The sequence below is a fragment of the Macaca nemestrina genome, chromosome 6 (assembly GCF_043159975.1).
Source record: "Macaca nemestrina isolate mMacNem1 chromosome 6, mMacNem.hap1, whole genome shotgun sequence".
Taxonomy (NCBI): Eukaryota; Metazoa; Chordata; class Mammalia; order Primates; family Cercopithecidae; genus Macaca; species Macaca nemestrina.
In genome coordinates this window covers 98927658-98954506 of record NC_092130.1, presented here as the reverse complement: position 1 = coordinate 98954506, position 26849 = coordinate 98927658, and the positions used below count along the sequence as shown (strand labels likewise).

General features: G+C 36.9%; 1 protein-coding gene and 2 pseudogenes across 3 annotated transcripts in view; all 3 read right to left on the bottom strand.

Annotated features, from left to right (window-relative positions):
* Positions 1-26849, bottom strand: part of LOC105475102 (adaptor related protein complex 3 subunit beta 1) — a 300089-nt gene that overhangs the window by 32214 nt on the left and 241026 nt on the right. For all 3 annotated transcript variants that reach the window (XR_011624903.1, XM_071098785.1, XM_011730100.2), the window contains exons 23-24: positions 5771-6002; positions 752-836 (exon numbers count right to left, since the gene is read on the bottom strand). Coding sequence is in view for 2 of the 3 variants with exons in the window: in XM_071098785.1 (XP_070954886.1) it covers positions 752-836; positions 5771-6002 (317 nt within the window). In the remaining variant the exon portion in view is untranslated. The remainder of the gene's footprint in view (positions 1-751; positions 837-5770; positions 6003-26849) is intronic.
* On the bottom strand, positions 6009-9477 carry LOC139363661 (heat shock protein HSP 90-beta-like; annotated as a pseudogene).
* On the bottom strand, positions 9384-20140 carry LOC139363840 (heat shock protein HSP 90-beta pseudogene; annotated as a pseudogene).

Here is a 26849-nt window from a genome sequence, read left to right as displayed (position 1 = left end):
GAAACTTCAACTCAAAATAGCCAATTGTGCCTTATATCAGAAAAAGAAAAAGAGTTCAAAGATAATGCTCAATGATGCATGAATACAGCTTTGTACTAATTTGCTAACAGCCTCTGAATTTCATGAGAAATGTATAAAGCATTATAGAAAAACATTAACAACAAAATCCAATCCTAAAAAAGCTCTTCTGAATAGCATTCAGCTACGAAACCTTTGCCAACTGCATAAATGTTCTCTTTTGACTTTTATCAAAGCAGTTTGTAAATCGATTTAAAAAGGAAACAAAAATGTGTGGGTTTTAGGTACTGATGGAATCAATAATATTCCACTTAAGAATCTCAAGATAACATGTATGTATATCTCAAAAGAGATCTTCTCTGAGCTATTTAATAATATTATTAATGTTTTTAATTTCTCCTGGATCTTCCTCATTAATTTTCTTACAAATTTTCTAAAACTGGAGTGATAAGTTAAAAATTACTTAGTAGTAGCTCCTTTCTTTAACCAATAAACCATGAATTTCAATCACATATGGCAGATTGTAATGGCTAGGTGTGTAATGAATGCTAAAAATACATACATTGCACACAATTTGTACAACTATTCCAAGGCAGTCTAAACATTAGCAAAGCAAAACACATTTGTTTAAATGTTTTGTCTTTCACATACACACAAAAACTGTTGAAAGCTTAGTTTTTGATCTGCTATCCTTTACAGGTTATATAAAAAATAGAAGAACAATTGAACTTACCACAACTGGAAACTGGCAGTCTGAGTAGAATCACAGAAGTCAATACCCATTGAAACTGTAATGGATCCCTCAGGCTCAAGAGAGTCTAGGAAATAAGATAATTTAGACATGAAAACACAGAGGATGTGAAAAAAAGGCAAACTACACATTGAAAATTTAGGTAATGTTTGTAGTTTGGTTCAAACAGTGAAATTTAATGATGGCTTAAAAATTTTAAACTAAGAATATTAAAGCAAATTATAAAGTAACCTAACTATTCTGTTTCAAGGTTTTCTTTTTCACAAATTAATTCTGCACACACACCAATGAACACATTATACCCGTTTCAGAAATACATATCTTCCTGAGAAATTTCATGTTTTCTAATATTATCTCTATAGGTATTGAAAATGAGAAGGAATTAAACGTGTTCTTGTTTCGCATACCTGTAATGGACTTTGGGAGTTCATAAGAGGTTATGTACTTAAAACTATGGCATGTTTATTCTAGATATAAAAAGTAAATTTTAAACAATGTTTCAAATTTTCAATGAAAAAAATTCTAAATTAAAAAATGTAAATAAAGTTGGAAGAAGAAATTAAGATGCACTCAGAAATTAATTAAGAGATCTCACATTGAAACCAAAATGTTAAGTCTAAGTGCATTAAATACTCAAAAAAAATTTGTGGCAGATTAGATTATCTTGATAAAACAAAAAATAAAATGACATTTGATAGATCTGGAATTTCTGAAGCTTCATCTATCACCTAACCAAGTATAGGAAATAACTATACCAACATACAATACAGTTTTTTATTTTTTCAGTTAACAATGACAAAACTTAAGTCAAACAAGAAAAAAATTTTATTCTGCTTATGATTTGAAAGTTTACCTATACCTTAGAATAACTGAGGGCATCTTAAATAAATATGTATATATTTGTTTATATATAGAAATTGTCCATTTTTGATTTCTACTTTGCTCAAAGTATTCTGCATAATTGCAGCTATACCATACAATCACTTTATATTTAGCTTTATATATTCTCTATACTTCCTATCAGACATAGTTATATTTTAGGAAGCACACTTCTAATTCAATAGATTGTGACTATTCTAGGGCTTATTGGTAAGTATGATTTGCCATTGAAAGCAAACCATGATACAGAAGATGGTATGGTTGGGATAAAATAATAATTCAATAAGCTTCATTTATTAAGTATTATGTTTATATCTCATAGGCTCAATGAGGACTAGGTATTACAAGAGAGCATTTGTTCAATGCTGATTTTAAAATGCTATTTGTTAGGCAAAGGAAGTATGTTAAAAATAAAAAAAAAAGTAATAATTAAAATGCTATTTGCTCAGCGGTATGTATGTTGGTCTGCTGATTCTAGTTTCAATTTCATTTGTTTACAAACCTAACATTTACCAGGATGTCACTCAAACACCAGAAGACTTGCTCCCTAAATCTCTAGCAAATAGGCTTTACTGTAGGGTAAATAGCTATAATGATATATACATTTTTTTCATTTCTCATAAAGCTGTGTGCTGTCAACAGTTTAGAGCTTTGTCAGTCACACACTGCTCAAGCCTATTCTTTAACGAATTCTTAATGCCTTCTGTGCCATAACTATTTTGGGGTTTGGTCTTGTTTTTATCTGATACATTAGTAGCAAATTCTGTCATCTCCAAAACATGATGGCATTCATGATTTTGATCTCCCTTCATCATATATCTTTGTATATCATTTGACAAAGTGACAGTTCTCAAGATGCTTTGTTGATAGCACTCTTTGACACTGTTTGATACTGTCTTCAGTCTTAAGATAATTAACTGTGAGCTTACTGCCATGCTAATTCTGGGGGACAGTCCACGATCAATGGCATGTTTTATTATATAGATGCCTCAGGAGCAAAATGATCAGCATAAAATTATTCAAATAATGGATTTTTATAATACTTGGAGCCGACTAAACTGGGTAAGCGTACCCAATTAGGTGTCTATATTTAGATACAATTTCTAGATTTGCTCCTATATATTTGAGATGGCTATGTAGAAATGGCTGAAAAACACTGGCTCTGTTACACCACACCATTAATATCAACACATGAAATCATATAGGATGCCATTTACTTTGATGCAACAGTCGTACAGTAACTGTTAAAATCTTAGCTGAACTCAAATTTGTCAACCACTAACATAAAGCCACTGAATATAGTACAGAGAGTGTAAGGCTATTCTTTGTGTCTTAAAAAAACCCCTCCTATATACTAGGTCTCTTTGGGGAAAATGGAATATTATTCCTAATGTTCTTGCAAGGAATACAGTTTCATGCCAAACACAGGGTGAAAGTGAGAAAAAAAGTCATTGCACATTACAAACAAAACCAGATTGGTGGCAAACAAGAAAACTGCGGACTCGGCCGGGCGCGGTGGCTCAAGCCTGTAATCCCAGCACTTTGGGAGGCCGAGACGGGCGGATCACAAGGTCAGGAGATTGAGACCATCCTGGCTAACATGGTGAAACCCCGTCTCTACTAAAAATACAAAAAACTAGCCGGGCGAGGTGGCGGGCGCCTGTAATCCCAGCTACTCCGGAGGCTGAGGCAGGAGAATGGCGTGAACCCGGGAGGCGGAGCTTGCAGTGAGCTGAGGTCCGGCCACTGCACTCCAGCCTGGGCGACAGAGCGAGACTCCGTCTCAAAAAAAAAAAAAAAAAAAAAACAAAAAACAACACAAAAGAAAACTGCGGACTCCTTTAACGTGTATACGTGCTTAAAAATAAATAAAACAAATTGCTTACCTCCCTTATTTTACTAAAACACTAAAACACAGCATTTGTTTTCTGTTGCATTCTTAAAATGTTTTTGGAGGACTAATTTAGACATATTATATTCCTTAACCCTACAATCTATTGATAATAGTGTCATCTAGGTGGTGTTACATACAAGTACATACTGCAGAGGAAATAACTCTGTATCTTGAAGGCATTCAATAAATGCCAACAAAATGAATGAAACATACAGTCATAAAAATTTGTCTAAGAATGAAAAAGAAAAGCCTACAACCAATACTGAGGCAATGGTAAACATTCATATTTTATTTCTGTGTTAAGGTCATACTATGAAATTTATTATATTTATTTCTTCTATTCTACATAGGCCAACAAAAGGTCAACTCATCAACTCATTATGCCAGCTCAAAGAAAAATTAATACTGTTCTACTGTTTTAACCTTTGGATAACATTTTCAACCTTCAGACAATTCATATATCTGCTGCTTGACACCTCCTAAACTAAACTAATTTTTTTTTAACTAGGTAAAAAAGGTTGAATTACAAGCAATAAAAAGAACACAATAATTCCCTGGCAATATATTAACTTCATACGTTACATAGTAAAAATTAGGATACTTTGTGTTCTTTAAATAGTGTCTTAATTATCCAAATATTTTAAAAAATTAAGTGGATTTTGAAATCAGCTTACTTTAAATCCACTTTCTTTACTCTGGTTGCTTATAAAATTTTACGAGGCTTTATCAAAAATTGTTTTATTCCTTTGTGTAAAAATATAACACACACACAAAATGACTTTCTTTACTGAAAGATTCATGAAAACCAGAGGAGAAAATTCAACAATGCCAAAGAGCTCAGATGAAGAAAAATGGAAGAGTTATGTGAAACAATGAGTAAAGAAGGCACAATTACCTAATATTACTTTCTCCTGGTCAAAAGGCATTGTTGATCTTAAGTATTATAAAAAGGAGCTATCTGGAGCATTATGGTTATAACATTTGGAAGATACAATGACATAAACCTTTTATTACTTTTAATTGATGTTTTGCCTGAAGATTCTCTCAACTAAACCTTAGGGCTATCTCCACTTACAAAAACCAAAAAGAATAGAGATAGACATTCTAAATATTACACTAATTCAAATTCAAAGTAAGACATACAATTGTTACATTTAATGTTTAAAGGGTATATTTTTAGCAAAATACTTTAAAAACGCAAAGGGGATGAAAAATGGCCACTGACACTTTGTGGGAGAGACAACCGGATGCAGTGGGCACAGAAGCAACCTGGAAAGCGCGTGCCAAAGCTGGGGGCAGCCGCTGCTCAGCACCTACTCACTGGTTGCTGCATGTGGGATAAAGGGCCGGTACTGCCATATTTTATGCTCTGCTCCAAGAAAAGTGAGATTTCTCATTTTTTAAAACGTAAAAGCATCTTGATTTTTAAATGGTGGCAACAGATTGAAAACATGTAAAAATCAGATGTGGATAAATACCAGTGATACCCTCTGCGCTACCGTATATTCTATACATGGAGAGGAAGATAAGCAGACTAGTCTACATCAGGGGTGTGCAATCTTTTGGCTCCCCTGGGCCTCAGCGGAAGAAGAACTGTCTTGGGCCACACATAAAATACACTAACACTAATGATAGCTGATGAGCTAAAGAAAAAAAAATCGCAAAAAAAATCTCATAATGTTTTAAGAAACTTTATGAATTTGTGGGAGGCTGCATTCAAAGCTGTCCTGAGCCACAGGTTGGACAAGCTTGGTCTATCTCCTCTCAGTCTTCACTCTTCAACTTACGGGAAGGTGAAGGGAAACAGGAAAAGATCTTGAGATACAAGAAGTATTGCATTCAGAAATGTAGAGCGATTTTCTTGCTTTTAAGACACAATAAACCACCTAAAATTACGTAGGGAATGAAGCTGACCAGGAGGAGAGATGGGGGAAGGTGATGCAGGTAGGTAAAACATGGTGGCAATCTTGACTCTGCAAACCCAGCCTTCCATCACTACTGGTATTACTATTACTGGGACCTGATTCACTAAGAGCAAAGAAATGTGTTTATCTTATATGATAAATTCAGTTTAACAAGAAAAAGCAAATATAAACTGAATATGCTAATTGTCAATACAATCATGTTCTATTTTGCTATTTTACTAAAAAGTATTCTACTTTACTTTTAAAGTGAACATATTTAGTGATCAAATATGGTTAAGGTTTTAAATGAGAATTAATATTTACCTATTGGATTAAAAACATGCATTTTCAGGCCTATAGGAAGCTTTTTTTCCCCTATGTGGATATTTTCTATCTTTTGATCAGTAGTGTTATTCAGTGTTATTTGTATAGAGACCATCTTATCACCAAAAATGCAAGGCTGTCTTGGAAAGAAATAATGGGCAGCAAGTCCTTTTCCACTCATTCGATGAAGCAGTACGTGAGTTTTCGTTGGTACAAATACAGGAGTACTGACCTATTACACATGGGAAAAAGAAAAAAAGATGAGTTAGTGAATATAGTTATTCTTCTAGAAAATACACAAACATTTATGACATTTAATTCTTGGTTCCCCTAAAGTATTATATGAACTACAATAACAAACATTAGTAGGATATCACACACATAGATATTAGTCAGAAATGATACAAAGAAGTAAATGCCCTCAAAACTGTATAAAAATTTCTCTGTAACCTCCAAGCATATATTACTTTTTTTTTTTTTTTACAACATAAGCTTAATAAGAAGAGCATAATCTCAGTAATACAAACATACTCATTTTTTTTTTTTTTTTTTTTTTTGCGGGGAAGGGGGAGGGATTTATAAACTTTGTTAGTTTTTTTCCCTAGATCCTCTGTATTTGGCCATCTTGCTAACTTTCTTATTGGTTTTAGCAGTTTGTCAATTGATTTTCTTGGGTGTTTTAGCCAACTACCAAAATGAACACCTTGGACCTTCATTTCCAATCCTGACTCTTTGAACTGGCTTTTTGTTTTTATTTTCTTTCTCTGCAAACTGAAGACCATGGCCCCCAGGATAAGGTGGCTTCTTCCTTTGCCTTAATGATTGAAAAGATCTCTACTTTGAGATCAAGTTAACTATTCACTTACATTTTCTTCCAGTCCTTTGATGGTTTCAAATTTTAATTCATATAGAATTGATTGATTTTGATAAATTGACTTCATATTTAATTATTTTTCTCCAGATACATGAACTAATTGTCCCTACATAAGCTAATGAATAGTCTTTCCTCAATGATTGTAAATGCAAAAATTCTAATTATTTATGTACTAGGAGATATTTCTGGGCCTTGATTGTCCTGTTAAACCAGTACCATATTGTTTTATTTTTTATAGACCTACAATATAATTCAATTATTTGGTAAAACAAATCTTTCCTTGTTTCCCCCTCCCAATATTTTCTTGGCTAATCATCTTTCACCCTTCTATTGAACATTAGATTCTTAATTAAATTCTTCCCTCAATCTCATTTTGATTGAAATCATAGGCAGCATATTAAATAATGAAACACTGTCCATTCTAAAACCATTCAAAATATCAGTATTGCATATTAGGCTTGACCTGACATGGGGAAGCATTAAAAAAAAAGTCAATTTGTAATTAAACAGGCTTGATTTAGATTTTTTCCTGCCAACTGTGGTCTCCCAACTAAATTATCTATTACAGTTTTGAGAGTATATATCAACCTATTAAACATTTTCACTATGCCATGTACACCTGATGACATTACAAACTTAGCAATTATAGTAATGATTTAAAGTTCAACAAAAATCCGAGTTAAATATCATATATACAAAATGATACATCATGCCTTCTAAGCATCATTAAAACATAATATTCTTTCTCCAAAAGCTCAACAAAAAATGGGCAATTTAAAATAATCATCACCTCTAATCCCAGCACTTCGAGAGGCTGAGGTAGGAGGATTGCTTGAGCCCAGGAGTTTGAGAACCAACCTGGGCAACATGGCGAGATCCTGTCTCTACAAAAAATGCAAAAAATTAGCTGGGTGTGGTGGCATGTGCCTGTAGTCCCAGCTACTCAGGAGGCTGAGGTGGGAGGATTGCTTGAGCTCAGGAAGTTGAGGCTGCAGTGGGCCATGATTAGGTCATTGAACTCTTGCCTGGGTGACAGAGCAAGATCCTGTCTCAAAAAATAATAATAATAATTTAAAAAATAATAAAATAATAATCATAAAAACTTATAGGAGAGTTAATTTGTAAAATACAATAAACAATTAGCTAAATTTAAAATTTTGATTATATAAAATAATAGGGCTACTGGCCTATTCATTCTACTTAAGCCTTCTGATGATGATAACAACAATCTAATATTTTAAGTTTTCAAATCACTTTCACTTCTAAGTTTAGGTTTTCCTTGAATGAAAACTATTTTCAAAACCCTTCTCTTTCTTTCTTTTCATTTTTTTTTTTTTTTTTTGAGACGGAGTCTCGCTGTCGCCAGGCTGGAGTGCAGTGGCACAATCTCAGTTCACTCAAGCAGCTCTAGACTCTCCTCGGTAACTGAGACCAGGCTTTTCCCATGAAACTCCCTGAGCTTCTGCATGCAGTACTCATCAGCGGGCTTGGCTGTATATACTAATTCAAAGGCCCGCTTCTGCACTTGCTCCACAAACACAGAGCCGGCCACCTGCTCTTTGCTCTCACCAGTGACGCTATAGATGGATTTCTGTGTCTCTTTCACGCAGGAGACATATTTTGACACAGATGTCATCTCATCTCCAGACTGGTAAGTGTGATACTGCAGCAGCTAGGACACGTGTCGCTGGCTAGTGGAGTTTTTATGGATTCTAAGCTTTAGATTTTAATTTTTAAAATTCTAAAATTTTATTTATTGAATTTTTATAGACAGGGGTTTCACTCTGTCGTCCAGGCTGGAGTGCAGTGGTGCAATCATAGCTCACTGCAGCCTGGAACTCATGGGCTCAAGTGATCCTCTTGCCTCAGCCTTTTAGGTAACTTGGACTACAGGTGTGTACCACCATGCTGGGTTAATTTTTTAAATTTTTTGTTGTGATAGTGTCTTGCTTTGCAGCTCAGGCTGGTATCAAACTCCTGGCTTCCAGCAATCCTCCTGCCTTGGCCTCCCAAAGTGCTGAGATTACAAGGGTGAGACGTCACAACTGGCCCAAGCTTTAGATTTTTAGATAAGGCCTCATTGAATTTCTTGCCATTCTCCCTGTCTTCTGCCAGCTCAGAGAACAGCTCAAGGCACTTCTTAACAATGTTTTTGTGGATGACTGTTAAGATTCTGCTCTGTTGGAGCATTTCTTGAGAGATGTTCAGGGGCAGATCCTAAGTCAACCACACCAAGGATTAAAGTTGAGATACTCCAATATCATCACAGCTGTCCACGATGAACACATGATGGACACAGAGTTTGTTGTTCTTTTTTCTTCTAATTCTCAAAGAAGTCAAAGGGATCCAAACAAGGGATGAATAGCAATGCTCTGAATTCCAACCAACCTTCCACAAAGAAATGCTTGACTGCCCAATGGTCCTCCTAGTCACTGGTGAAGCTCTTGTAGAATTCTCTATACTCCTCCTGGGTGAATGTCATCAGAATTTCTGATCCAAGTGTTCTTGGTCTTGTTTAATTCTTCCCAATCAATGATTTCTCCTTGATCTTGTTGGTTTTCTTTTTCTTATCCTTACTGTTCTCATCTTCTTCATCTGAACCCACATCTTCAATCTTGGACTTTTTCTCATCATCTCTATCTTCTGTTTTTTGGTTGGTTGTTTGTTTTGAGATGGTGTAATACTCTGTCACCCAGGCTGGAGTGCAGTTGTATGATCTCAGTTCACTGCAACATCCGCCCCCTGGTGGATCCTCCCACTTCAGCCCCACAAGTAGCTGGGACCTAAGCTGCGTACCACCATTCCCGCCTAATTTTTTGTATTTTTTATAGAGTCAGTGTTTCACCATGTTGGCTAGGCTGGTCTCAAACTCCTGAGTTTAAGCGATCTGCCCACCTCAGCCTCCCAAAGTACTGGGATTACAGGCATGAGCCTTTGTGCCTGGCCTATCTTCCTCTTCTTTCTCACCTTTCGCTTCCTCTGCCTGTCATCACTGATTTTCTTCTCTCTTTCCTTCTCCAAAGAAAGGGTAATGGGATAGCCTATGAACTGGAAGTGCTCTTCACTACTTCTTTGACCTTCCTCTCTTCTAAGTACTCTGTCTGGTCTTCTTTAAGGTGGAGGGTCACTTTGGTACCCCTGCCAATGGGCTCTCCATGGTCAGCACATACAGTGAAGGAACCCCCAGTGGAGACTCCCAGGCATACTCTTCATCATTGTTGTGCCTTGTGATCACAACTACTTTCTCTGCCACAAGGTAGGCAGAAAAAAAGGCAGCACCAAATTGCCCAAACATGGAGATACCTGCACCACCCTGAAAAGCCTCCATAAATTATTTAGTACCAGGGAATGCACTCTGACTTTGGTAGACACAGGCATTGACATGACCAAGGCTGATCTCCTAATTTGGGAACCATTACCATGGGTTGGGGATTATGTCAATTTCCAGCTCTTTACCATTGTCCAACTTGGAAGGGTTTGTAAGGCTCTCACAGCAAATCTTGTCCAATGCATCATAAACATTAGATCAATTCCTGAAGGAAAATCTCCTCATTAGAATAGAAAGTATTGATGACGAGAGACATGAGTTGGGCAATATCTCCCTGAAAGGCAAGTTTCCACCTCTTCCTCTTCACGTGCACTTTCTCAGGCATCTTGAAAGAAAAAGGCTACAAGTACTAGAGATCAAGGTGGGCTGGGACTGTCCAACATGCACATGGCACCAAGGCTGCACTGGGATGACTCCAGAGCTATATATTTTATAGTTACAGATTTATACTCAGCAAAAATCTTCTTTATCCCCATAAATTCCCATGATACTGAGGCTATGATAATCAACCTTAAATATAAGCTCTTATCTGGCTAATATTTTTCAGTGTTACATGTTTATTTCCTTAATTATAAGCATATTGGAGACAGTGACCAGGTCTTACTTTTATTCTACATTGTTCCACAAACATATTTGTCATCAAATCATTAAATAAATGTTGGTATAACAAGCTTTATCTCTGTGAAAATACATAAAAAGTTGGCCTACATATGGGGGAAAGAAAGCCGAAATTGTAACGTAAAAGGGAAGACTATTTGGAAATTGGAGAAAGGCAAGGGTAGAGGAGTGGGACTAGAGAACAGAAACAAAGGTCTGGTTCACAGTGGCCAGGAATTAGTACTATAGATATCACACAAGGTGCTTAGAAGTACGCCTTTGGTCATTTAAGAGCCATCAAGCCTTGGCAGACTCACTGATTCTTTCTTTCAGTCTAATCCTAGGACACATGGTCCAAACGTTTATTTTATGTTTTCAACTTTGTCTCAAAATTCTACAGCTTTATTATAATTGTTAAAAAATATGTTAAGGGATGAATAAAGAAAAAAAAATAGTATAATTCTCTCCACTCATTCTTTCCACATTCAACCAAGTTCAAGGTAAAAAGCATTCTCTAATGAATTCACCATCTAAAAAGGTCCTCCCTTACAACCTCCAAAGGTTATCTGTGATAATTCCCAGAGGTCTACACACTCCTTCACAATAAACAGGATCATAAATGACACTTCATGGTAATAATATATACTTGTTTAACTACAGAAAGGTACTAAATGAAAACATAGCCAGGTGTGGTGGCTTGTGCCTGTAATCCCAGCACTTTGGGATGCCAAGATGGGCGGATCACATGAGGTCAGGAGTCTGAGGCCAGCCTGGCCAACATGGTGAAACCCCATCTCTACTAAAAATGGAAACATTAGATGGGCGTGGTGGCATGCACCTGTAATTCCGGATACTTGGGAGGCTGAGGTGGGAGGACTGCTTGAACCCAGGAAGCGGAGGTTGCAGTGAGCTGAGATGGTGCCACTGTCCTCAAGCCTGGGTGATGAAGCAAGGCTCCGTCTCAAAAAAAAAAAAAAAAAGAAAAGAAAGAAAGAAACAGAAAATGTTTGATTACTTTTTTACCCTTGTTTCCTAAGTTTACACAAGTCATATTAAGCCAACCTTCTCTAGCATCTAGATAAAATACATAGGTGATATTTTGTTCAATAAACCCAGTGGGTTCCATAAATCCTTTGACTACTTCCATATATAATACATTTAATCCAGTATTATATTAATACTAATATATAATAAGGCTTTAGTTCAATATTTTGTACATCAGACCAGATACCTATAATCCGGAAATATATATGAGATCCGTGGCTGCTTATATTCTAGGATGCTCAACATTGCAAATGGCGTTCTTGACTTCATATTTTATAGATACCAATGATTTATTAGATGCAAAAAAAGGTAAAACATAAATTAATTATAAAGTGATCTAGATTTGGGCTGTGAAAACGAGGGTTTAAGAAAAAGGGAAGATTTAATAAGTCTAAACACAATAGATGTAGCACAGAGGTTGCAAACTATAACCCGCAAGCCAAATATGGCCTGCTGCCTATTTTTTAAAAATGTCACTGGAACACAACCATACTCATTCATTTACATACTGTCCTTGACTGCTTTTTTACTCTACGATGGCAGAGGTGAGTAGTTGTAATACCTAAAACATTTACTATCTGGTACCTTTACAAAAAAAGTTTGCTGACCCCTGATCTAAGGGCACAAATGTTCGATCCTTGCCATTCCACATTCCTTCCCTTGTTGTTGGAAACAATTCTCTACAGCAGAGGGTCCCCAGTCCCCGGGCCATGGACCTGTACCAGGGCATGGGCTGTTAGGAATCCGGCCGCACAGCAGGAGGTAAGCGGCTGATGAGAGCAAGCATTACCGCCTGAGTTCTGCCTCCCGTCAGATCAGCGGTGGCATTACATCCTCATGGGAGTGCAAACCCTATTGTGAACTGTGCATGCAAGGGATCTAGGCAGCACGCTCCTGATGAGCATCTAATGCCTGCCTGATGATCTGAGGTGGAACAGTTTCATCCAGAACCATCCCCGTATTCCCAATGGTCCACGGAAAAACTGTCTTCCACAAAACGGGTCCCTGGTGCCAAAAAGGGCTCTACAGGTCCCATGTCTTCTGAGCAGAAACATTAGCAACTTTGCTTCTGAAGCTCTTTTCAAAGATGTTTCTACAGCAAACAGCCTTTGGAAGACAAGAGTAATGCCTCCCTCTGGGGCAGGTGATAGACTTGTTTGTTTGTTGTCCAGGATTAGAAAGATAAAATCTCCCTCTGGGGCAAAGGCTGAATAGATTTGCTAACAGTCCTCTGATAAAAACCTAGAATTTTTTTTTTTTTTTTAATACTTTTAAGTTCTGGGATACATGCACAGAATGTGTAGGTTTGTTACATAGGTATACATGTGCCATGGTGGTTTGCTACACCCATCAACCTGCCATCTATGTTAGGTATTTCTCCTAATGCTATCCCTCCCCTAGCCCCCAAACCCCCGACAGGCCCTGGTATGTGATGTTCCCCTCCCTGTGTCCATGTGTTCTCATTCTTCAACTCCCACTTATGAGTGAGAACATGCGGTGTTTGGTTTTCTGTTCCTGTGTTAGTTTGCTGAGAATGATGGTTTCCAGCTTCATCCATGTCCATGCAAAGGACATGAACTCATCCTTTTTTATGGCTGCATAGTATTCCACGGTATATATTTGCCACATTTTCTTTATCCAGTCTATCACGGATGGACATTTGGGTTGGTTCCAGGTCTTTGCTATTGTATATAGAGCTGCAATAAACATATGTGTGCATGTGTCTTTATAGAATTATTTATATTCCTTTGGGTATATACCCAGTAATGGGATTGCTGGGTCAAATGGTATTTTTGGTTCTAGATCCTTGAGGAATTGCCACACTGTCTTCACAATGGTTGAACTAAGTTACACTCTCACCGACAGTGTAAAAGCATTCCTATTTCTCCGCATCCTCTCCAGCATCCTGTTGCTTCCTGACTTTTTAATGATCACCATTCTAACTGGCTCAAGATGGTATCTCACTGTGGTTTTGATTTGCGTTTCTCTAATGACCAGTGATGGTGAGCTTTTTTTCATATGTTTGTTGGCCACATAAATGTCTTCTTTTGAGAAGTGTCTGTTCATATCATTTGCCCATTTTTTGATGGGGCTGTTTGATTTTTTTCTTGTAAATTTGCTTAAGTTCCTTGTAGATTCTAGATATTAGAACTTTGTCAGATGGACAGATTGCAAACATTTTCTCCCATTCTTTAGGTTATCTGTTTACTCTGATGAGGTTAGCCTCCTGTAAAGCAACACATTGCATGTGCAGGCTTCACCTAGCCTTCAGCACGTGGGGCTCAGAGAAGTGATGCAAATGATGCTACTCTGGCTACTGCTGCTGCTGTAACAAACTGTCCTTTGTCTCTGATCAAGGAGTCTTGTGTCTTCTACCAGCATTCATGAAATTGTTGCAGATTAATTAGTTAGCCTGTAAGTAGGGTAACATCTCAGACTCTTCATAGTTCTTGATGCTTGATTAAAAAAATAATAATAATTTAACAATTCCCAGAGCCACTTATTTCAAACAGCTAACACTCAGACCACCATATACATCTGTGCAGTGACAACTGACTGAAAGGGTGGATAAGAGCTAAAATCCAGCTCACATTCAAGGGAAACTTTTTGGAATCTGCACAATGGTGCCATACAGGCTAGTGGCTTTACTAATCAGAATATAACTTTGCATAGTAGAGGTTACTTTTTTCTTTTGGCTTTCCTTTGTGAAAATCCATGCTATGACTTTAATTTTTCCTGTGGGTTTCTGAAGTATCAGGAAATGTTCTGATAGCCGACAACAAAGTGTCGAGTAAGTCCAATGACAACGCAGAATAAGAATTCATTGTTTCAGAATTGCTTTTATTTGATTCAAGACTGCGGGTTGGCCTTTTGAGGAAGCTTTGCCCCCAACGCTTCTTTACTCTATAGTAGTTATGTACGAGATTGTCAGCCCAACACACCCTACTATTTTCTAGAAACCTTGACACATTCAGCACATGATGGAGCTGGCAAGTTCTAATGCCTCCTCATGACTGGCTGCAGTTAACTGGTTCAGGGATGGACAATTTGGCCCAATGAGTTCCTTTCCTAGGATTTTCGGATTTGGTACCTAGTAATCTGAGCCAGACTCTCTCAAGCAGTTAACATTCTGAGATTTAAAACTCTAATTTTTGTCTGTGGCCACATTTCCTGCCACATTGTTCAGTGAGAAAAAAATAATGAAGCATATTTCAAAGAAAAGCATAGATGAGAGACAGACAGACTAGCTGGTAACTTTGATCTGGATGGTTCTTGAGGCCCAGACACATTCGTGTCCTTGTTGAAGCTGTTTTCTCTGAACTCTAGCTGTAATTTCCTATTTATTTATTTACTGCTTAACCTAGTTCAAATTGGGATTCTATCATCTATCTCCCCCATTCTACTACTGGTTGGGATTAGTCAGATTTCAGGACATTAATTGGAAGGGGAAATAAGCTTGTAATGTGAGAATGCCCCTTTGCCCCCCTATCTCTAAAGTGCTGGTAGACATGGAACCAGGAGATCAGAGACTCAGGTAAGGCTTTTGATTAGACTGACCCATATGTATCTGCCATATGTGTAGGTCAAAAACAGTAAAATTATCAATTTCATGTGATTCAACTAACAATTTGTTTTGGATCAAGGCTACTTAATCCTACCTTTAATAGAAAAGAAACTTGAGTCCTTGATGTGGGCCATCCTAACTCACTGAAGTTCTGTATTGTGGTTAGAGAGCAAGGTCCACTCTAATAACAAAGTACGACTTTGCCTTTATTTGTCCTCTCACCCTATGTATCCCTTGGGCATCTTGGGGAGAAAGGTGGTAATGTGCAAGAATTAGGTATTTCACAGCTCTCTGTCCAATAAGAACACCGTTATTTCAAACACAAAGTAACTACTAATCATTAATCATTACTCACCATTAATGTAGTAATTCATGCTTTCATGTAACTAACATTTATTCAATGAGTTGTACCAGCCCTGTGCTAAGGAGTATGATACAGAGACAAAGATGAAGTATCCTAGTCCTCAAGAAGTTTATTGTTTAGCCTGGGAAAACAAAGTAAATCAACTAGTGTGATAAATGCTATGACAGAAGCAGGCTCAGTGGACTAGAAGAACACAAAAGTCATAGCTGACACCTGAGGGAGTCATTATGGATGAAAACCCAGTTATTTTAATGAATTAATCTGGCTATTTCTCACTACTACCACTGTTACCAGCCTGGTCTGAGCCACCACCATCTATTATCCGGATTATTCCAAGAGCTTCCTAATTGGTTTCCTTGCTCCTACCCCTGCATCCTATCGAACATAGACTGAATTGCTGTTAGTCTATCCTGAACACAGTAGCTAGAATGTATCAGTCAAAGTTACATCATGCACTGGGGTGATGAAATAATTTGTACACCAAACTCCATAACATGAGTTTACCTATAAAACAAACCTGCACGTGTACCCCTGAACCTAAAATAAAAGTTTGAAGAAAAAAAAAGTTACATCATGTTACCCCTCTGCTCAAAACCTGCCAATGGCCAGGATCCCTGTTCCATTTCCTTGATCTCATTTTCTATTACTCTTGAATTCACTGTTTATTCTACTCATCACCCTGACTTCCTTGCTATTCTTTTTGCATACTCGTAACGGTCCCACTATAGGTTATTCCCTTGTACCCTCCACCTGGAAGGCACTTTCTCCAGAGACCCACACAGCTCAGTTCTAGAATGTCTCCTCAGATATTACCTTCTTAGTGAGGTTTAACCCATTTGCATCCCTTCCTTCTGCTTTCCTTTTTCCTTTTGTATAGACACTTAATACCTTCTCTAACACAATATACAATTTATTTGTTTGTTATGTTTATTGCCTGTCTTCCCATCTACTTCTCATTTTTATGCTCAATGTATAAAACCTAATTTTACCCTTTCTCAGAACTCAAAGCATAATTTTACCATTTTAAATGCTTATGGAAATTTGCAAATAATATACCTTGAGTGTTGGTCATAACTACACTTTATTTAACACTGAGTGCTCAATTATAACAGTGTCCTTAAAAATACTACAGCCTTATAGGAACACACTGTGGTGATATGTGGAGATCTTCTATTTTAATATTTGTTGGTTTTAGGATATAACTTGAATTTTCTATTACATACAATTGTGAAAAAAAAAGTACATTTCTTTTTTTTTTTTTGAGATGGAGTCTCACTCTTGTCGCCCATGTAGGAGTGCAGTGGCACAATCTTGTTTCACTACAACGTCCGCCGCCCGGGTTCAAGCGATTCTCGTTACTCAGCCTCCCAAGTAGCTGGGATTACAGGCGCTCGCGACCACACCCGGCTGATATTTGTACTTTTAGTAGAGTTGGGGTTTCCCCAGGTTGGCCAGGCTGGTCTCGAACACCCTACCTCAGGTGATCCACCCGCCTCGGCCTCCCAAAGTTTTGGGATTACAGGCGCGAGTCACCACGCCCGGCCTACATTTCTTAAATGCACAAAGAACAGCTTATTGAGGGACTTCTACAATACAAACACTAATTCTTGAAATGTCTACTTTTAAGTGTATTATTTTATTAAAACTTGTATAAACAGGATAGTATGAAAGACAATGTTTGAAAACATTAGTTTTAATTGTTTAACGACCAATGTTCAAAGAATTAAAAACTTAGCTGCATTATAAGCAAATGATACGGATCATCTTCACTATGGCTCCTGAGGAAGTAATTAGTTCAGTAACTACAGGAACTGTAAAATAACAAGCCTCTCCCAAGAGTTAACAGAACAAAAAGCATCAAGCAACAATGAGATAATCCTCTACAAATCTTTACACAGCATATGTTTAAATAATAAAAGTCGTTTGTGTACCTTTAGATGGTTTATGAAAATAAGCAATCAATTCTGCAGACACAACATTATTTCTAAAGGAAATCTATGTGACTCATGATGCCTGTAGATACACAGAGACAAACCACACATATTTTATCAGTTTATTACAGTAAGCAAATAAGCGTGGAATGAGAGTGCACATAACTGTCTACTTAGCGCTTACTGAAACATTTATAAGAGCTGTTATCTCCCTAATAACAGACAGACAGCGTGCAATTTTAGAGAGGAGAAAAGCTTCATATTTTTTAACACTTCACTAAAAAGTAACTGAAGAGTGTAAAATGAAAAATACTCTGTGCAGTTAGCTGGTAATGGACCATATTATCAACTCAAGTTAGATTTATAGGATACAAACTAGTCACTAATAGTTATTTTATGACATAGCATGTCTGCTTTTTTTTGAGATTATTAAGATTAAAGTTGTAAAACTTCTTTTGAACGTAGCTGTTCAAAATGATTGAATTATAAAATTTAAAATGAGATTTGAAAAATAAAACATGGAATATCAAGTAAGTGCCTTAGAATAAACCTTGTTCAGCATCCACATTACTATTTCAAAGATGACATTTCCATGTAAAGCTTTATGAAAACAATGTTTTCCAGCCTTTTATGCTTTAATCCACATTTAGTCAGTCATTAAGTATTATCAATCCATTCTGTTTTTGAATTTCAAAAATATGAAAATCTGCAGTATATAAAATGCTCTTTGTATCTAGTTTTGTGTGGCTTACTTTACATCAGTATCTATTTAGATATATAATTTATAAAAATGATGAGGTAAGAAAATAGCTATAAACAGAGGCATAGCTTCATCTTTAACAGTAGTACTTTTAAAACCAATGTATGTCTCAATTGATAAGATCCGTAATGCATAAAGTCACAGTATTGTCTTATTTATCCTATAAACTGTAGAAAGTGGGTCTTGATTTTACCTCCAATCCATTTCATTGAGGCTAGCATTAACCTAGTATTGACCTAGTACAGGATTAGCAAAAGTAAAGGGCAAATTTGCTTAACTCTTACATATAAGCACAGACTCAAAGAAATATATTTGAATCTTCCAGCAAATATTACTTCAAATAAATAGTTTCTAATACTAAAGATAACTTCTTCCTTATGCATATAAATTTTGATATAGAAATTTATGATAATTTCTCATATTTTATTTTAGTAATCAGTATACATTATAAAACACATGAGACTTTCTCACCTCTTATTTTGGTAATAATATATATTAAAAATATATTTGTGGAAATACTTGAACACATAATGAACAAATATTTAATGAGCATCTTAATTCATGCTTGGTATTAAGCAGGCACCAGCAAACCATGCTTGTAGGCCAAATCTGGTCCACCGCCTAGTTTTGCAATGCCTGTTCACTAATAATGACTTTTATATTTCTAAATGGTTGAAAAATCAAAAGCGATATGACTGTAACATTAAAATGATATGAAATTCACTTTAGTATCTATAAATAAAGCTTTATTGGAACACAGACACACTCATTTATTTATGTATTATCTGTGGCTGCTGTTGCATTAAAATGGCAGGGTTGAGTGGTTGTGGCCTGTAAAGCTGAACATCTTTACTACCTGGCCCTTTACAAAAAATGTTTGCCGATCCCTGGTATAGAATATATTCAATTTACAATGGTTTTGAGATAAGGAAATTAATATCCCATTCTTTCCCCTCCCCAAAGACAGATCAATAAACTTCACTATCAATAAATACATTTACTGCTTTTTTATACATCTGAAAGCCAGAATGCTGTCTATATTTTTTTATTTATCATGTACACGGTCAATAGTACCAGAACCAGAACCATGAATACAGATATGTTATACTATTCATAGATATGTTCTCCTATTCCTTTTATATTTCTTTTCTGACTTTTGGTTTAAGAGTACTAATAAAAACAAACTGAATTTGATTTGTAAAGTGTTCAGCGTGAAGTTCTCAGTAACTGGTTATAACAAATTTCATTAGAACCCAGAGCATTTTACAGAAGCCCAAAACAAGTATGCATTGTGAAGCTATGATTTGACAGATGTGATAATTACGTGATCTTAGTAGTTCTACTGCTTTTTCATTCACAAGATCAACAACATAATATAAAAAAGAAAATGCTAGTGGTCTTCTCCCATTATAACCAAGCTCAGAACTTTGGCATTATCTTTGACATCCTCACATTAATTAGAAAACAAATTCACTGTCTCCTGCATTCATTTCCTCTTTTCTGTCCCTCTACCACCAGCTCAATTCAAGTCTTCATTAACACTGAAGATATTTTAAAATCTTTTCTAATTACAAAAGTATTATATGTTTATTGAAAATAATTTAAATAGTATGAAAATGTAAGAAAAGTAAAGTCCCAGATGGGCGCAGCGGCTCACGCCTGTAATTCCAGCACTTTGGGAGACCAAGGTGGGTAGATCACGAGCTCAGGAGTTCGAGACCAGCCTGACCAATATGGTGAAACCCCATCTCTACTAAAAATACAAAAATTAGCTGGGCGTAGTGGTGCACGCCTGAAATCCCAGTGACTCAGGAGGCTGAGGCAGGAGAATCATTTGAACCCGGGAGGCAGAGGTTGCAGTGAGCTGAGATCGCACCATTGTACTCCAGCCGGGCGACAGAGCAAGACTCTGTCTCAAAAAAAAAAAAAAAAAAAAAAAAAAAAAAAGAAGGAAAGAAAAGTCCCCCTCAGGTAACCATAACAATTTGGTGTCCCTTCCCATCTTTTGCTCCCTTATGACTTCTCTTGCTTATACTATACAAGGTCTCTCTAATTTGCCCCCGTCATTAGATTCATTATACTCTGAGCTGTACCATAAGCTGCTATACAAAACAATTCTCTTGGAGTTGTATAACTCCTTCATATACTCAGCAGTGAGGTGTGGTGGGAAACGCAGGGCTTTGAAACTAAACAGATTTGAGCTGAAATTGGTTTTATACATAGGGCATGTCTTACTAGCCCTGTAACACCAGAAAAGTTACTTAAGCTGAGGGGATCTCAATTTTCAAGTCTGTGAAATGGGGACACTAGCACCTATCTTTCAGGGTTGTTTTAAATCTAGGCTAAATATAAACAGCTGGAGGCATGAAGGGCCTGAGGAGCATGATAGGCACAAGTAAGGGAGTAAGATTTCAGAATTGAAAGGATGAGAAACTGAAGTTCAGTGCAGGTGAAGTTATTAGAATTGAACATATCAAGACACTGTGAGGTTACATGTTGCACAGGTTATGAATATGAACACTGCAGTTCCCCAAGATGATGGTGGGCCAGAGAGATTATGTATGAAATACTAAGATCTTCACTGAATATGGATAAGTGATTAAGAGATCCAAATATAAGAATGACAAGGAAGGGAAGAGGGAATAGGAAGATGGAATGGGCCCCATAAAAGGAAGGAAGATGAGGATGAAAACAGAATGGCCTAAAAGGAACAGCTGAGCTTCACACAAACAATCTTGGTAGTAACAATGATTTCGTCAAAGACAGAATTATCAGCCACTATGAATGAGGCCATACTGAACAGATTTACAAAAGGACTTCAAGATCCAAATGGAGATTCTCAGAGAAAAGCTAGGCCATGAACCTTACAAAAGTGTATGAGGGAAACCGTAAGCTGCTCTACATATCTCAGAGATGGGACTGTGGCCTCTAAAAGCTGGCTGTGTTGCCTTGCATTTGAGTGAATTGGGACTTAGGGACATGGATCCCCCTTGATGAAGGATGTGGATGTCCCCTAGGAGAGGTCCTGGAGATAAGGAAAGAAGTATGTCTTAGTAGACATACAAATTGGAAAGGGAATTTTATTATGGGTATAGTGATTTTAAACTACAGATGCTTTCTTCGAATCTGACAGAAGGGAAAAGGATCCTTATACATCCTAGATGCCAGTTCCAGGTACCACAAGTTGCCGAGAATTTCCTGATGCAGGGCAAGGATGGGGAAATGGGTTCCCTGAAATGATAGGACAGAACAGACACACACACACACACACACACACACACACACACACACACACACACTCGCTTATATAAACATTATTCCCCTTGATCTGTGTGTAGTATTTTAAAATTTTCAGTGAGGAGGTGGGAATGGAGAGAACGTGATTTACTACACAAGGCCTGGTTTTCTTCATGGCAAAGGCACCTGGCTGCATGGCTTTCAGGTCAAGTCCTGGGCTTGAGCCTCACTCTTGCACTGTGGCACTGGCCAGGTCTTCTCAGGCTATACCTATTTTTAACATATGAAGGACGAAGCACTTTTCTTCCGAAGTAAGAATGGTTAGTTTCCTTCTCGTGGGGCAGAATTACAGCTGGCAGTGGTACGAAGGAAAACACTGGATTTTAAGTTAGAAGGCCTTCAAGCTATTTGATGAGAAGAAAATCATTTAACTTCTCTGTGCTTGTATTTGTACCTAATTGATAGGATTCTTTTGAGGAGTCAGTGCAACACTGCATGTGAGAGTGTGTTGCTGGTGAAAGTCTCCTTCTTTAATTATTATTAAAGACAATGTTTATTAGCATAAGAGAAAAAATAGTGGCAGAGCTAAGACTGAAATATAATATTCTTCAGTGTCATTTCTGTCAAGCAATAAGCTATAATTCCTTTTCCAATAAACACAAAATGTTCCTTATGATAAAGGAAAGTAAAGGTTAGTCACGCAAGCTTGTGGGGAGTTTTCTCTCTTTCAGGGAACTACACAAAGTGGAAAGAACTAGCATTTATTATTTCTTTCCAAAGATTAATGACAGTTGAGGAAACATTTTTGAATGTGGTCTTAATTATAATCGGCATCCTTAACAAACAACTTTTAAAAACAAATCCATAAAATGAGATTAGAAGTGTCTTTAAAATATCAGTTATTTAATAAACCGCATGTCTGAAAGTGGATTTCAAGTGATAATTTTATAAGGATACAGCATAAGGCAAAGGAGTCTCAGGGAAAGTCTGAATGCCACATCACAGGGGACAAGCACACCTGGAGACGATAGTTTACACTTCTTTACTTCCTCAGGATTATTTGTTAATAAAATTTCTACTAGATACCTATCTTCAGTACCGAAATGACAGAATCCCACTTTTATACTAATTGTAAGGAATTAACTCAGTATTTGGACATGTTGAAAAGACTGATGATGAATACCACCTTTTAAAAAAAGCAATGAAGGTACCCCCGGAAAACTGCAGGGGGTATGAGACCAGATGTCAAACAATCTCGGTTATAGTTTGAACTCAGCCACATATTAAATGGTGAGACCTTAGCTAAATCACAACCTCAGAGCTTCTGTTTTCCTCTTCTGTAAAATGGGGCTAATTAAACACATCCTGTCTGTTTCACTGACTTGTCGTGAGGATCAAATGAGGCCATATATGTGAAATTGATTTTTAAACTGCAGAAAGTTCAATAAAAGACATTATTGGGATTATTAGTAAATTGAGTTTTCAGGCAATGTTAAAACACCAATCTGTCAGATAACACAGGGTCATGAGGTTAAAAGTACATATCAAAAAGCTGAATCATCATTGGAAAAAGGCTTTTATAACAATATTGCTGTATTTATTGGTAGTACCATCCAAAGGCCTTTAAAAAAGTAATCCCTTCCCCCACATTTGTTTTTCCCTCCTCTGTTAGTTGTGGGTGAAGAGAACTGTTCTCTAAAAGGTTTCTAAATGATGCTGATGTTAAAAAATATAGTATCACCATTTAACAGCCTTTTAAAGAGCAGTCCCCAGTATGGTCTTTGTTAACAACTGAGGGAGGAAGGGACTATTTTTTCAAAGGCTTTTAGAGGATGTTGTTAAAAGAATATATAGTGACATCATTTAAAAGCCTTTTAAATAATAGTCCTCTTTCCCTCCCAATTGTAATGGCCTTGGCTTTCATTTATTTTGTACTACAAGCCGAAAATGGACAAGCCAACATATTATTGGCTATGGCAGCATTTGTTGGATGGAGAATGATGCATTGCTTTTAAAAAGGTCGGTGTCCAGAAATAAATCCAACTCTTCCAGAACATAGTTTCATTTCTATACAGGATATTGCCCACCCACCTTATCATCAAGTTGTAGTACTTTTTGCTTGTTTTCCTTAAGAGTTTACTGAAAAAGACACCATGCCAACAGGAAAGAAGTCATAGCTAAGTCATTCCGAGATTTCCCACGGCATGAATGTAGTTCTACAATCTACTGAGGTTTGCTTGCGTGAACTCTCTGTCCAATTTATGGCAAATTCTCTTAGCTCCTCTTCTGTAGTCTTTATTAATCTATTTCTTCCCACTGTTCCTCTCATTTTAGTTTAGTCCACTAGGAGACAGCAGTGGACACCTGGCGTTCCTTTCCATACTTAGCTCCCAGGGAGGGGAAAAATGAAGTCACCCATTTGGTTTAAGGCACAAAGTCTGATAGACAGTAATCTATGAAAAAAAGAACTAGCCAGGGAAATAATCATATGATATGAAACAATTTTCCATCTCTTCTTATGTAGGGTCTTTTCAGAAAAGTGTCCCTTCATTTTAAGAACAAGATTTCAGAGACCTGTAACACTTTGATGAAAAAATAAGCCTTTAAAACATCTAAAGGTACAGCCCTCTAAACACACTGACACACTGTATTTTAATCCTAAATTTTAGTGTTCCCCTTACTTTTTGCCAGTCTGGCACACAGTACTCACTTGTTTATTCTATGATTTACTTAAATCACAGTAAATCATTATTTACTTGTGATCTACCATCATAAATCATATTTAGTTAAATATTAATTACTACCCAAAATGCAATGCTCAGTTCAAGTCCCAATTTACTTATTCAACTCTTCCTGACCCTACTCCAGCCCATTATGATCTTAATCACATTCCATTTGACATGTTATAATTTAATTTTCACACTAACTTTACATATAGTCTTGTATCCCATGGAACAAAGTGCTAAGCCTAGACAACAATAATTTCATGCCAAACAAAAAAGAATTAGCCAGGTAAATAATCACAGTATGTGAATCATGTTTTTGCATGATTTTTGAAAAACGTAAATAACTTTTAAATTCTCTACTACCTTAATAGCACCCGTTAGTTATCTGTGCCTATAATTGTATTTGATGGTAAATAAATACTTTAAAATATTTTAAAACATCTGGATAAAAATTCATTTCATTTGAGATTTATATCTCCATTATCTTGAGATAAATGTTTCACTAAGAAATGCTATTATAGGCCGGGCACAGTGGCTCATGCCTGTAATCCCAGCACTTTGGGAGGCCGAGGCGGGCGGATCATGAGGTCAGCAGTTTGAGACCAGCCTGGCCAACACGGTGAAACCTCGTCTCTACTAAAAATACAAAAATTAGCTGGGCGTGCTAGTGCACACCTGTAATCCAGCTACATGGGAGGCTGAGGCAGGAGAATCGCTTGAACCCGGGAGGCGGAGGTTGCAGTGAGCCGAGACCGCACCATTGCAGTTCAGCCTGGACGGCAGAGCCAGACTCCGTCTCAAAAAAAAAAAAAAAAAAAAAAAAAGAAATGCTATTATAATTCTGATTCTAAAGTAGAGTAAGTAAAAACTGGTAAAAATTTTGAAATATAAGTGTTAAATTTTCTAACTTGAAGCATCAAAGAGACAGTACTAGGAAGACAGGAAACTTTATTTAATATGACTGATGTGAAAATTTCAAATTTCTCTTAATTTCCTTAACTGTAGTTAAGCAGAACCACTTCAAATACGAATTGCTTCATTAGGCAGATGGCCATAATCTCCACAGCAGGGCTGCATTTGAACTCTAAGACTAGTGAGTGATCCCCATGGTACAATCAACATCATGATCAGAGAATACAAGTCTGGGTGTGGTCCTCGGTTCTGCTCTTCATGGAAATGGCCTCTATGAGTGCCATCGCCCTGCCCTCCTGTTCCTCTGCAATTTGATAGGGTTAGGGTGAGACATGAGTATCTGAGTCACCTCCCTCCTCCCACAGGTTCTGTAAGTGAGGTGGTACACAGAAAAACAGCCCCCAAAAGGTGTCTAGGTCCTAATCCACAGAACCAATGAATATGTAACATTATGTGGCAAAAGGGAATTAAGGTTGCCAATAAGTTGACTTTGAGATGGTAGGTCATTTTGGATTTTCTGGGAGGGCCAATGTAATCACACAGACCTATAAGTGAATGAGAGAGGCAGGAGAGTCAGTATCAGAGTGATACAGCATGAAAACAACTCAATTGGCCATTGCTGGCTTTGAAGATGGAAAAGAGCCATGAACTAAGGAATGTGGGCTGCCTTTACAAAAAAAGTCAAAAAAAGTCAAAAAAAAAAAAAAAAAAAAAAAAAAACCAAATTGGATTTTCCCATGGAGCTCCAGAAGGAACATGGTCATGCTGATGCCTTGAAAGATAATAATACATCTGCACTGTTTTAAGCCACTAAGTTTGTGGTAATGTGTTACATCAGTGACAGGAAACTAAAAAAGGTAATTGCGGTGCCTAGTTGAAAACTACTGTTCTGAATTCTTATGTTGTGAAACCTATCTTCAGAGTTTACAGTATAGTTTGTATGCATGCAACTTTTTCAATGGCTGATCTGTGATCTGCGAAGCAACAAAAGTCAGCTTTCTCTGCAGTATTTTCTCATTGAACTTGAACTCCAACTATTATAGACACTAATAAATTTGACTGGCTCTCAAATTGTCAGAATCATTTTAGATGGCTGGTTTAAAAAAAATTCCCCTCTCCTAACAAGCCTTCTATGCTTTCAAAATAAGCACCATGGGTTGATTTTGATCTATTTGTAGTTAAAAGACAGGTGCTGGCAACAAATGAAAAAAATAAACATGAACTGCCATCTGAAGGCTTCAATTTAATGCACTGATTATTATCTAAGATTCCCTCTTAACCCCCTTTATTTAGTATGAATCCTTCTGGTAAAATACACATAAAGAAGCATTTTGCATATAAGCAAAGGGGATTATCATTAGAAGTAGTAGTGATAGATGTAGACACTTGGTTGAAGAAATACAGAACAGAGAAGTTTCAATGGGGAAAAAGGAAGGAAAACAAAAACATGAGAGGGTCTGGGTGGGGCAGAACAAGTTCAAGATAATGAAATACCTAGGTTAGAAAAGTATCAATAGTAAGTAGGTATCAAAAAAGAATGGTAATCCTGAAAAACTCTAAAATGTGCCATTGTTGTCTAGAGTTACCACTCTCTAAAACAAGCACAATTCAAAAAGTCAGATGTTTAAAAAAGTTATACCAAGTCTCTGAATGAGGACTCTTAAGCATTCTGCAACCATCTGTGTCAAGTTGTCTATAACGCATTATAAATACTGTAGGTGCACCAGTGAATGCTTATGCA